The following is a 13,249-nucleotide window of genomic DNA, read 5'->3' as shown; positions in this document are numbered from 1 at the left end:
GCATTATACTCCTAAAGTAATCATGAGTCATTGACTTTGTACAGTGGTACATGAGGGCAAAGCACATACAATAGAGAAAGCACAAATGTCAAGGTTAACGGGCTGTAAACACAAAAATGTGACAAATACACACAAACGTTAAGGGAGACACGCTCCAAATCCAGAGACGCAACAACAACACAGAACATATGCAACACAGGACTGTTACACCAGGACTGTTGGGCTCGATTTAGATAGCAGCTACATCATTTCTTGACATTTTCGGAAATGGGATGAGCTGCCTGCCGGGTGACATCAGCGATGCAGGGAGCCAGTCAATGGGTCGTCCTGGGGAGAGCAGTCTATCTCTACAAGTGCTTCGGTAAAAATTACCTGTTGTCTCTGCTTTTTGAAATATGTTTGTCTCAGAGTTGAAATATAATATTTTGTAGCTGCTAGTTTGTCTGAAGGTGAAGCTGAATACATAAGAAATACGTTTTATAGTGTGTATGTATATGTACAGTATACACACACACACACACACACACACACACACACACACACACATATGTGTTATATATATTACAGACAGGATTAGGTGTATTGTAGCAAGTTTCCATTAATGCTCATGCTTTCACTCTTGTATGCTTTTTCATGTTTTCGTGTTTATGTATTTTGAGCATGGACGTTTCGTTTCGTTTAAACATTGGGGGAACACATTAAGCAGGGGGTCTGGAGGTCTTTCCTAAGCTAATTTTAAGTGTCAAACACTTCATTTGGTGGTGGAGGTTGAGTGCAGAAGTCCCTTATCCAAGTCTGGTATGCGACAACCCCCCATCAGAGCCTATATGAATGACCTCACAGTCACCACATCTTATGTTCAGGGAAGCAGATGGATCCTCCAAGGGCTGGAGAGGCTTATCAAGTGGGCAAGGATGCACTTCAAGCCTGCCAAGTCAAGGTCACTTGTTCTGAGGAAAGGCAGAGTCTGAAAATTCCACTTTTTCTCTAGATGGTACCACGATTCCATCTATCAGTGAGAAGCCAATCAAGCACACAGCCTCAGAGATGTGGGGGCCATTTAGACATCTATCAAGGAGCAAGACACTTGACTCAACAGAGTGGACAAGTTAGGATTGCATGGAAGATTCCTGGATATACCAACATGGCATCCTGCCTCGGATCCTCTGGCCATTGCTGGTTTATACTGTACCCATGACATCTATAGAGACAATGGTCTCTCAGACTAGAGAGGCGTTACAGTACAGAGACTCCCATGATCCCAAAGTCTCGACAGCCGGCAATGCAGGAAATGGAGCACCACTAGGGAGCTGGAGATGGCAGAAGCAAGGCTGAGGCACAAGGCTGTGGTGGGGGTAGTGGCAATTGGAAAAACAGGCTTGGGAAGGCCTCAGAACAACAAGGTTCTTGTCCAGAAAGAGGTGAGAGCAGCGATGGATGAAGTAAGAACAAGCAGAATGGCAGGCATGAGGCAGCAGGTGCCTTGGGTGAGATGGGAGACTGCAATGGCACCAAGGCTCACCTGGACTGGTATCAGCATAAAATTCCTTATCCGAGCTGTTTACGACACCGTACCTAGCCCAGCAAATCAGCTTTGAGGCAAAGCTGACACATTTTCCTGTCGTCTCTGCACTGGAAAAGCCTTGGGAGATGGTCTTTATCATTGGCGTCATGACCAGGTGCTGAAGGGAGTTGTTGAGAGTGTCTCCTTAGCCATAAAGAAAAGCAGGCTACACTGCCCCCCCAGAAAGCAGGTAACATACATTAAGGCGGAACAGCATAACAAACCACAATCCAGAGCTCACGCAGATCTGCTTTCTTCTGCACAGGACTGGTAGCTAATGGCTGACCTAGGCAAGCAACTCAAGTTTCCGGCACAGGTTGCATTAACAGCTCAAATCAGCTTGCCCCAATAGAACTGACCGTGCCCTGGGAAGACCGCATTGAGGAGGCTTTTGAAAGGAAGCATGCCAAATACCAGGTACTCTTGGAGGAATTCTGGAAACAGGGTTAGCGAGCATCCAGTGGAAGTAGGCTGCAGAGGCTTCATCGGCTGCTCACTCTACAGGGTCTACACTCTGCTGGGCATGAGGGAGCCTCTGGAGAAAACAGCCATCAGGGCCGCAACTGAGGCTGCAGAGAGCCTCTGTTTCCCTTTATGTTTGTGCTTCCTCTCTTGTATGTGCTTTGTTCTTAGGGGCCACAGTAGCAACGATCATGGTGAGGAAGGTTTTAGTAAATCACAGAATGTAAAGCTGCTTGGTGTTACCTTTATTCATCACACACTGCCATTGCTGAAAGCATGTTGGACAAAGCACAAGCACATCAAGCAGCGCAGTCACAGCTGTGGTTTCAATGTAGTGGCCCTAACATGCAACATGTGTGAAGAGGTGCACGTTAGCTGCCCTCTATGTAGCTAAGGAGTCTAAGCTCAGCTCAGTAGAGAAGCATAAATCTGCCTCTAGCACCCAGTCAGAATTTTAAAGAGATCCAATTCTAGCCTTGATGTGGTTAATGTAACCTGACCATCTTCTTATGTTGTAAACTCGACCTACGCTCAAGGTACATAAGTTAAAAGCAGTTACAAAACACAGCAGATGCAGCGTCCTTGTCTTTATTATCAGTTTTGCCAGAGTAAATGTGCACTTAGATTTTAGTTTCTTAGTTTCAGTTTCTTAGTTGGTTTCATGTTGTAAATTACATTGTACTGTTTGGTCTTGATGTGATAAACTTGACCTCAGTTTTAGTCTCAGGACAACACAGCTTTTCTCAGGTGCAGATGTGATTCATTCTACCCCAAACATCTGGACTGTATTTATCAAACATTCACAGCAGGCTGGAGTCAGTTTGCAGGGTGGTAAGTTCTCCATCTCTTAAGACTGGTCATAAACAGTGCAAGAGGTAGCAGTGGAAGGCAACATGCATTAAATATAGAATTTTCACGACTATACATACAACTAAACTTCTCTCTTCACTCACAGTCTGGAGTTAGTACCTGAATCAGTCCAGCAGCTGACTATGTCTTGGTAAATCTGTCTCTGAATACACTAGACTGTGACCCCAAAGTACATTTGGCACCTCAGTTTTTTTAATAGGGTCAGTCAGAACTTAATTTTTAGCCTGGATGTAGAAATCTCCACCAAAACCTGCTGTAACCTTAATTTAAAGTGTTGGTGCGTAAAGGCTTTTTACTGTGGATGTAGAAGACCCAACTGCAGTTTTTACTCATCATGTGGAAAATTAAGTTTTCAATTCCTGAAGCGTTGAACTTACAGTGTGCCTCCGTTGTTGAGGGAGTTGGAGCTAGGTCTGGTCTGTGGCTGGGACTTGGCATTGGCTTTGGGCTGAGGCTGAAGCATGCTGGGAGGCGCCACACTGTTTACCATCACAGGCAGGTCTTTCTCCTGCATGTGAGGCAGAGGCAGCAATGGCTTAAACAGAGCCCCGACCTCGCACTGTAGAGGAGAGATGGATGGCAACATGCTGAAGACATTCAGAGGCAGCAGGCAGAATATTGTTGGACCCAGATCTGACAGCAGGGGCTCAGTGCCACCCAGATGTGGACACTGGGGCCAAAATATTCATTTCTCGCAGTCATGCTTTTATGTCATACGTGTGTGTGCATCTGTGTGAGTGTTTGTGTATGCGGAAACAAACATACACCTGTACATGTGCAAGGTTGCAAATAACCACCAACCAGCAGCCAAACGCAGATTCATCTTTGGCTGTGGCTTGTGAGTGTGCCTTTAATACAGACTATTTTTACAGGTAACCAATCGGTGGGCGGTTTAAACTGGGAAAGCAGTTGAACAATTTTGTAATCCACCACTGGATGGATAGTGGATACAAAAGCATCTCCTTTGCATGTGTGTTTGCATGCAGTCAATACAGTGTACGATCGAGGTGTATATCAGTGTGTGCAAACACAATGTAAGTGGACACATGCATAAAGGTTTGCACTACTGCATTCAGTGATTGTGTGCTTTAGTGCGTCTGAGTGTGTATGTATGTGTGTGTGTGTGTGTGTGTGTGCGTGTGTGTGTGCAGTGCGCGGCCATGTGTGTGGTGTGTTGTACCTGGGAGCCTGATGGGTTCTGCTGCTGCTGCCGCCTCCGTGCTCGAGTCTGCTTGTAGTAGTCGAAGATCATGAGGGCTGCATAAACCTTCCCTACTGTCAGTTCATTGGCTGAGGAGGTGAGGAGAAAAGAAGTGATGTTAGGAAGGTAGACAGTGCAGGAAGAAAGGAGAGAGAGGAGAGGAAATTTTGCTGACTCATTCATCCCTCCTCGATTCATCTCCATTGGTTGCTCGTCTCTCTAATGGCTTAGTTTTAAGGAAATAAACTCCTTAATGTGAGTGATTAGATTAATTCACAGCGGGTAATAAAAAACTGATTTCTAAGGTTAACAAAACAAGCTAATTGTCCCTGTGTAGTTATGTATTGCAATCAAAAGGTGGCAGTAAAAGCAAAGCACACAACAGCACAGGTTTTTTTTCCCATGCACTCAGGTGGATGGAAACATACGCGGGTAATAATAGTAATGATGATAATAAAGTTTATTTATATAGCATTTATCAAAATCAGATATTACAAAGTGCTTGATGAAATAACAAAACAAACAACAACCAAACGCAAACACATTACTTAAGATTAAAAAATAAAACAATAAAACAAAATAAAAATAGAAACACAAGTAAGCAATGTAAAAATATGTGAAATATTTAAAGGAAAATATTCAGAAGCTTTATGAGGGAAATATGTTTTTAGAAGCAATTTCAAAGAAGATGTTGATTTTGTGAGTCTAAGTTCATCGGATAGGTTGTTCCAGAGATGCCCTGAGTAAACCAGGGCTATATCAATAAAGAGACACAGCAAAAGCTCTGCACCCATTAGTCTCACATCTTGATATAAGAACTACCAACACAGTCCTGTCTGAGGACCTTAGACTGAGCGCAGGTTGATAAGGGCAATTAATTCAGAGATATATTCTGGGGCTAGGACATGAAATGCTTTAAAAGTCAAAAGCAGAGTTTTAAAATCAGTTCTATAATGGATTGGTAGCCAATACAGGGACCTTAAGAAGGGGGTAATATGATCTCTTTTCTTAGATCAAACCTAAAAATTTTATTAAATTGAAGAAAGCTGCAGAGGTCAGAGCAGATCCTGAATAACTGCAGCACAGAAGCAGAGCATAAACGTTCCAACACGTTTTAGAGAAACTGCCCACAATATAATTGGTTGTGAAGAATTTGGATTTGGATTTGGATGGATAATACATTATCTTCAGCAATATGTATAATGCAGACCAAGGTAGTTTCAGCTAGCATTATTGGAATGTACGCAGCTTTTTTGCAGAGAAAAGGAATAAAGCTGGTATTTGTTTTAAATTCATCTTCACTCTCTGAATTATCAAACATGGTACTGAACACATATTATTTAACTGATGCTCCTCATCTATAAGCTTTAAGTTGTGGAGTACAATCACACATGTAAAAGAAGCTGTATAAAGTTTTTGCATTCCCAGCTGCGTGAATTCTGATAAATGTCCTCTATTGATGTCACCTGAGTCAGTGAACTTATCAGACCTCTGCACCCTGCTCCTCATCTCTGCTTGAGGCTACACTAGCTGCTACTAGCATTAAACACCAGCAAAACCGTCAGCAGTCTTGTTGTCATGGGTAACAGAGGTGCCAGGTTTTAACAAGGTAGAGGAATGTGTCCACTGTAAATCTGAGTATGCTACGGGGGTGTCATGGTAAATCAGCAAAGCACCCCTAAGTGTGAGTCTTGATGAATACAGGCCCCTGGGCTCATACAGACACTCACAGTACATACACACACACTTCATCTTTAAGCCTTAATCGAAAATCAATATTGGTATGGATGTGATGTCATTCATACAGTAGGTTTCTGAAAGAACTTTGTTTGATTTGGTTTGCAATCTGCATGCCCAGTGTACGTGAATGGTCATGTATGTATACATTTTCAGGCCTGTTAGTATGGACGCAGATCATTTCTGATACAGAGCTACAACGGTCATCTGGACGGAGAGCGTTTTCATTTTAAAACAAAGAGATAGTAGTGTGGACATAAGAAACTGAGAATCTTTCAGTATATTTGGGCTGTGTCCAAAATCACTCCCTCAGACACTCGTAATAGTTTACCCAGTGCCGAGCAGCAAACTGAGATCTCTGATACTTGATAATCATGATTGTTTTGTGTCACTGACAGTTCTCTAATGAAACTCAAACTTCTGGCTTCTGTGCCAGCAGTAAGACAACATTATTCAAAATCCCATTTATCATTATGCTAATAACTAAATAGCCTTGGAAGATAACTGTTCTCAACACTGTATTGTTTATGTTAGAGGGGGGCGTGTCCTGGACAGAGTCGCAGGTTTGATGTAACATCAGACATGCCAGTCCAAGCAGTTTTTGGCAGCATAGATTACAGTTTAACAGTTAGATAAATGACTTCAGAGAAAGAGTTAGGGGATTTTATGGAGATGGACAAAACTATATTATAATGATTTAAGTATCCAACGCACTGGGATGTTAAATTTTCATTGGAGCTGTAAGTTAATTTAAAATCCCAAAAGTTTCAATTCGTAATATTAACTGCTGTCTTTGGCAAAGTAAACCCCAAAGAACATCCACCATTTATTCAGAGAGACCAATGAAACAGTGAATGAGAGATTGCTTGATTTACAGAAACCAGCCTGAATGTGACATCATCAGTTCAGCTCTCTCTGTGTTGGCGTCAGCCCTCAATGATGGTGGCTGCTGCAGTCATTTGATACAATGAATGAAAAAACATCAAAATGCATAATGCATATGCAAAAGTATTTTCCCCCCATTGAGTTTGTCCATCAATGGCTCTGACAGATGGTGAAGAGGTGGCTGAAGAGCTGCTTCAAAGCACCTTGTTTAACATAAAAGCAGCCATAATACCTGATTACATACTGTCACCATGGTAATAACCCTGAGACACCCAGGGTAATTAATGACGTACTGTACCTTTATGAATGTATGGTGTGAAAATTTACAGTTGAACTTCCTCAGTGAAGAAAAAGACATTTGTAGAGAAGAAAATGTCCCCACAGATACAATTCCTTTGCCACTGAACATTACAAAGCACTCTTCTTTAGGAGGTCAAGCTGTTTATGTGACTGTGTAAATGAAATCAAAATGAAGATGATGGTGGAATGCTTACGTTTATGTGGTGTCACCAACAGGTCCATTGTCTTTTGCGAGAGGTTGGGCCACACTGTGGACAACTCCTTCTTTAACTCAGCGTCAGATAATCGCTGAGCAACCATCCCTAGAAATCCATGGAGAAGAGAATCAGACTTTTAATCTCCTTTATTAAGACACAGAGATCAACTGCCAGCCACAAAATTGGACAAATGTAAAAGAATACAAAAAATCTTCCAAATATTTCAATTTAGATTTATGACACAAAGCAAGAAAAGAAGTGAAGGGATTGAGGCACAGAGATAGATCCTCAGGAAAAGTGCAGATAGAGGCGGTAAAGCCAGGACTGAGAATCCAGCCCAACACAGCACAAAGTTTGAAGACATTTGTAGACATTTGTCGTCACTTGCTTCTACTTCATCAGTTATTTGGAAGCATTTTCAATGCATTGCAACAACTGGCTTTATTTGGCAAAGTAGTTAAATTAGTGACCCAATATATAGTCAACCCACATCATATGCACATCACATTTATTTAGTTTAGTTTATCAGACATTAGAAGTAGGGCATTAAACCACGTACAACTTTTCACTGTTCAGCAGACAGTCAAATAACACTAAGTCATCTTCAGTTAGTCTGAAGTGCAGCTATAAGGATTTTAACTGGAACCCTTTACTGGCTTCCAAGAATACAGTTCACCTATAACCACTCATGAGGTGCAGTGGATTAGCTCCAAGCTTCATGTCTGACCTGCTTAGCCCTGATGTACAAGGGTGTACACACAGTCAGAAAATCCTCTGGGTAAACTAGGGATTAGACTAAGAGTTGAAAATTAGCAATAGCTATAAACTCTCTGTGCAACACATCCATTTCATGCTTTGTATTGGAACTCTGTAAAAGTGCATCGTCCCTATTGAATAAATAAAAATATATCTATCTATCTATCTATCTATCTATCTATATATATATATATATATATATATATATATATAACTAAACTAAAACTAAACTGTAGCCTTTGAATCAATTCAACTCAGTTCATTTCAATTCAACTCCATTCTTTATCATCATGTGTGCTGTGTTTCTCTGACCTGAGGCCAGTTTGATCTCCAGGGCGGTGCGAATCAGGGCCATCAGGGTGGAGGTGAAGTGGACAGTGTTGTCATCAGCGATGGGCATGTTCATTTTGACCAGACGCTGAGGAGAGGAGACGAGTGGTGAAAGATAAACATTAGATCACGAAGTGGTAACAAACCGATCAGAACACACAAGCCACACAGAGAAATCAATCTGTGTGCTGCTGTGATCAAACACCTGCCGTGGATACATTTTCTTTGGTGCTTTGCTAAATTTGGTTTAATGTTTTACAGTTGGCCTTGTTGATAAAATGCTACTCAGTTCAGCACACAAAAAGCTTTCTCCATAGGTATGTACAGAAGAGACAAACTAGACATTCGCATTCACTGCTATTGGCTACAGTATGCACTATGCTGCAAGTCAAAGTGCACTGGTGCAAGACTGACATTGATCGGAAAAAAAGGTGAGAGAAGGCATGTAACGCATAACCATGGAGGTGCCTCGGCAGTCGCAGGAGCTCGACTCTGTGGTTGTCAACTTGGAGTTGTGGAGGTTGTGCACTGTAAGCTCTACATGTATAGTGGCAGCTAGCAATACAAAGTGTCTATTCCACCAAGCTTGGACAGCCTTAGCAGGAAGATTTGGTTCATATAGGACTAATGGCACCACTAGATGTTACAGATACAGAATGATGTGGGATTGTTGCTGAAGAGTTGAGCTCCCCTGAACACAAAAAGCATTCATATACATGTGCTCTCAGTGGCAGTGCAGAGAGTAAGAAAGACCAGAGTCAGAATGAGACGTGGATGGAGAGCTCAGGGGCAAGCACACACAATACACACACACACGCACACACAAACCCTCTGTCTTACTATATTCGTGGGGGCCCATCATTGACAAAATGCATTCCTTAACCCCTTACCCTAACCTTCACCTTGGGAACTGAATGCCTAACTCTAACCCTGGCCTGATTCTACCAAGTCTTACACCAGGAACATACTGTGTGTGTTCCGTGTGCATGGCGGCTGCGTCGCTCAACTGCTGCAGCTTGCATGTGTGTGTGTTCAAACTGACTGTGTGTCTGTGCAATCTAGAGCCTTGTGGCTGCAGGCAGTCTGCCTGCTCTAACCTGTTAACATGGGCGCCAAAATGATTCTGCAACCGCCACACAAACACACGCCTCACAGCTGGTGTGTTCCCAGCCTGAACCCTCTAAAGGTCATTTAAACTTGTGGGGTTCAGCATTTTGGTCCCCACAAAGCTGTCGGACCCCACAAGTATAGTGGGTTTTCAGGTCCCACGAATATAGTAAAACAAGCCAACACACACACACACACACATGTGCACACACAGACACACACTCATACATGTTCAACCATGTTGATTTGCATATGGTCGCACATTTACCCATACATACGTACACACACAACCACAGGCTGCACAACCATTTAGAGACAGCAACATCAGCAGCTAGAAACTTCAGAAGACCAGCAGCTCGCTAAAATTGTGAACGAGTGAACGACACCACATATGGCACTTAGTATATCTTAACCAGGCCTTATTTGATAACATTATTACAGCTGAAAAATTGTGGAAACCCAACATTGTGTCCACCTCGACTTCACACAGTCTCAACCTGGCATCAATGTGGATTTGTTATCTGATAATGACGTCTGATCATGGGTGTTTGCATTTGTGCCTTATATGACCAACTGGATTCTGCTTGTGAGTAGATCTCAATGTGGATTATTAGGTTGTCAGAGTTCTTGGACTTTTCAAGAACCACGGTGGATCTCAACAATGTGCAAGGCAAGGGTCACGTGACAGACAGAAAAAGTTGAAGGCATTAAGCCAGTTGGATATTATATCAATCAATTAAATTAGCCTTTAATTATGTTCCGGTCGCCCTCTCATGGATCAGAGAAAAATCAGCCAAAGGCCAAACTTACTTTGCGAGCCCTGATGTAGCAGCTCAGAAAGAGCTTTATCAATAAATTCTTTTCATGGCTTTCCGATGGTCATACAAAAATGGAAGCCGGCAAAAGCCTGGAAAACATATCTGACATATGCCCCCAGTGAGACGTAATTAGAGTGAAACTGGTAGATACACAATAAATGCACTGAAGGCATCTAAATGTAATCTTGCTAGCTAGGCTAATGTTACTTGTAATGACAGGAGCTAATCATAGCCAGTAGGAAAGCTTGCTAGCCCAACTGTCAGATCTGATCTGAGCACAGTATGATATGTTATCATATTCTGCTCAGTTTTCCTGATTCAGATAAAATATTCAGATACCAATCACATATCAATATCAGGCTGACATGGAGTCTATTTATCTTAATCAATATCAGCAAAAAAAAAAAGGTAAAATCTAAATCATAGTGACATACTTTTGTTAATGCTGTGCTGCAGTAAAATTCTAACACACACATGTAACCACACACACACAAACACACACAAATATTTCCAATAGTGGACAGACTGAGATGAATTGCGAGACAGAATGAGAGGGAAAAGGGAAGCAAAGACATAACTATGGAGTGAAAAGCAATACATCGAAAGAATTTCTTCCACAGAAAAGCAACAGAAGCTACACACACCCACCTGCTCGTACATATGCGCGCGCACACACACACACACACACACACACACACACACACACACACACACACACACACACACACACACACACACACAAACTGCTCCACAAAATAAAACCCCAGCTAGGGTGTACCATTCAAAGAAAATAGTGACACAGGAGCAACTTTCCTCCATAAACATAATATCTCTTAATTAACAAGTCTTTAAGTCCTTTTAGTTAAGCTCTGTTGTTATCAGTAGTGATGGGTAGTAGCCCACACAAGCAGCTATGCTTAAAGAAACAGTAAAGACAGGAAATATGAGGTGGGGGCTTACACCAAAAATATAAGAGCACTAGCAAAAACAAATTGAAGAAACGAGGGAACATTGCAGAGCACACACACTGGCTTGAGTTCACGCCAGTGGAAGAAAAGGTTGTTGAGCACAGGGAAGAAGGTAGAGGAAGAAGAGGGTCTACCTTGTAGGAGACTCTTGGCGGACATTTCTTTCCCAAACCTAAGGGTGGGGACATGTGGAGCAGCATCTGATACATATCGAGGTACTTGATACGGCCACTTCACAGGGAAGGAAATCAAAAATAAACAAAACCCAAACAGAGAAGGATGGGGAGTTTGAGGAGGAGAAGAGGAACAAAGGGAAGAAATCAACAAAACAATAATGGAGAGGAAAAACAGAAATCTGTTGTTAATAGATTTCCTAGAGTGAGATGTAGAGTGGATGGCATCCTCAGCCACTGTGGTGGGGCACTGAGATGCATCGCTGTGGAGTTTAGGATCCCTGAGAGGAAACATGGGATGGTAAAGGGTGAGTCCGGTGGAAGAGGGGAGAAGGGGAGAGAAGAGAGGAGGATGGGCTGACCCAAGACACAGGATGCTGATGGGAGGGAAGAGAAATGACAGCATTGTAACAGGGATGTCTGCCTCAGCATGCTTGCAAACATCCCACTGGTACTTCAACCAGGGTACACAGAGACAAAGGTTTCAATGCCAGCCCAAGCTCTGGTTTGGGGCTTTCACTCATAGCCTGACTTTCCTCTAACATTTGTCTTCATTATAAGATCATATTATATTCAGGTTCTTGATTCACCTGTTCAGCTGATCACATTACTTTTGAGGGTGCTCTTTTTTTCAAAGTCTTGAAGACTTTTCAAGACTTTTTCTTTCAATACTTTCTTAACCTTTTGAATCTGATAGGAATGGGAAGTAAAATATGTCTGTATCTAAACTTTACAGACAGGAGAAAGCAGGCATGGCAGGCGGCATGTTGGGACAGTGCCGTGGCTTTGAAAGCTTTGTTTCCACTCCGGCATCATCAACCAAAGCCAGTTTGGAGGGGCAGGTGCTAGACTAAAGGCGATTTCATTGGTGCACAGCCATTCAGTTAAAAGTTTCTTGGTATAGAGGTACACAAAGCACCCTAGTGACGGAAATGTCTGGTATTTGCAAACCTTGTATGCTACCCTATTAGGGCAGTTCTTCCCTAAGCCAAGGGGGGGTGAGATAACGCGTAACAAATTGTACATATCCTTATAGGAAATCCGTCCACTGTGGGAAAAGAACAAGCACATAAATAATCAAACGTTCAGGACAGCTTCAAATGAAACAACAATCATCAGTGGGCTGGCTGCATACAACAAGGTACAGGCATGAGGCCTGTGTATGAGGCCTCATTAAGTCACCTTAGTCACAAACAGGGAAGAGAGTAGTAAGGTTAGGGTGTCTATTGCCTCCACTTTACTTCGTATGATATTCTCTGGGGCTCAGAGGGAGGTTTGAACATACCACGCAGCCGGGTCGTACTCAGCCCACACCCGGATGAACTCATCGAGGTGATGGGGTCCCAGGATGGAGGAGTCTCGGGTCAGGTACTCAAAGTTATCCATGATGACAGCCACAAATAGGTTCAGCATCTAGAACAAAGACACTAGGTTTAGTTTACACCTGTATTCTGGCCTGGTCGCACTGATATTTTGAAATTTAGGAGCGAAATTAATTCATCTCAGTAGCACTGGCATGATCAGTCGAAATGCTCACACAGCTTATTGCATATTAACCACTAATAAGCTGACTAGTGTATTAGCGGTAGCTAGGTGGTTGCTAGCTACAGATTTTGACTATGGTCACTTTGTCTCCAAGCCTCTAGCACCACCTTTCTTTTTTTGAAGATATTTTTTGGGTAATTTATGCCTTTATTTTTGATAGGACAAAAGAGAGTGACAGGAAAGGGGCAGAGAGGGGGAAAGAAGTCGGGCAGGTTGGGAGTCAAACCGGCAACTCTCCTGCTAAGAGCACTTTGTGCTCATGTATTATGCGCCCTAACCACTCGGCTACCCCAACCCCCCACCTCTTTCTTGAGGACATCTGGGTGAACTTAGATC

At 42.6% G+C, this 13,249-nt stretch overlaps 1 protein-coding gene across 1 annotated transcript in view; it reads right to left on the bottom strand.

The window, feature by feature from the left end:
- The window catches only part of cacna1ba (calcium channel, voltage-dependent, N type, alpha 1B subunit, a), a 143,765-nt gene that overhangs the window by 15,315 nt on the left and 115,201 nt on the right, over positions 1 to 13,249 (bottom strand). The window contains exons 37-42 of the mRNA XM_071481837.1: positions 12,654 to 12,781; positions 12,320 to 12,416; positions 8,285 to 8,390; positions 7,214 to 7,321; positions 4,077 to 4,186; positions 3,274 to 3,455 (exon numbers count right to left, since the gene is read on the bottom strand). Of these exons, the coding sequence (XP_071337938.1) occupies positions 3,274 to 3,455; positions 4,077 to 4,186; positions 7,214 to 7,321; positions 8,285 to 8,390; positions 12,320 to 12,416; positions 12,654 to 12,781 (731 nt within the window). The remainder of the gene's footprint in view (positions 1 to 3,273; positions 3,456 to 4,076; positions 4,187 to 7,213; positions 7,322 to 8,284; positions 8,391 to 12,319; positions 12,417 to 12,653; positions 12,782 to 13,249) is intronic.

The sequence above is a fragment of the Trachinotus anak genome, unplaced genomic scaffold (assembly GCF_046630095.1).
Source record: "Trachinotus anak isolate AG129_WGS33_773 ecotype Australia unplaced genomic scaffold, CSIRO_AGI_Tana_v1 ptg000008l, whole genome shotgun sequence".
NCBI lineage: Eukaryota > Metazoa > Chordata > Actinopteri > Carangiformes > Carangidae > Trachinotus > Trachinotus anak.
The sequence above is the reverse complement of the archived record's forward strand: the minus strand, read 5'-3'. Positions and strand labels throughout refer to the sequence as shown.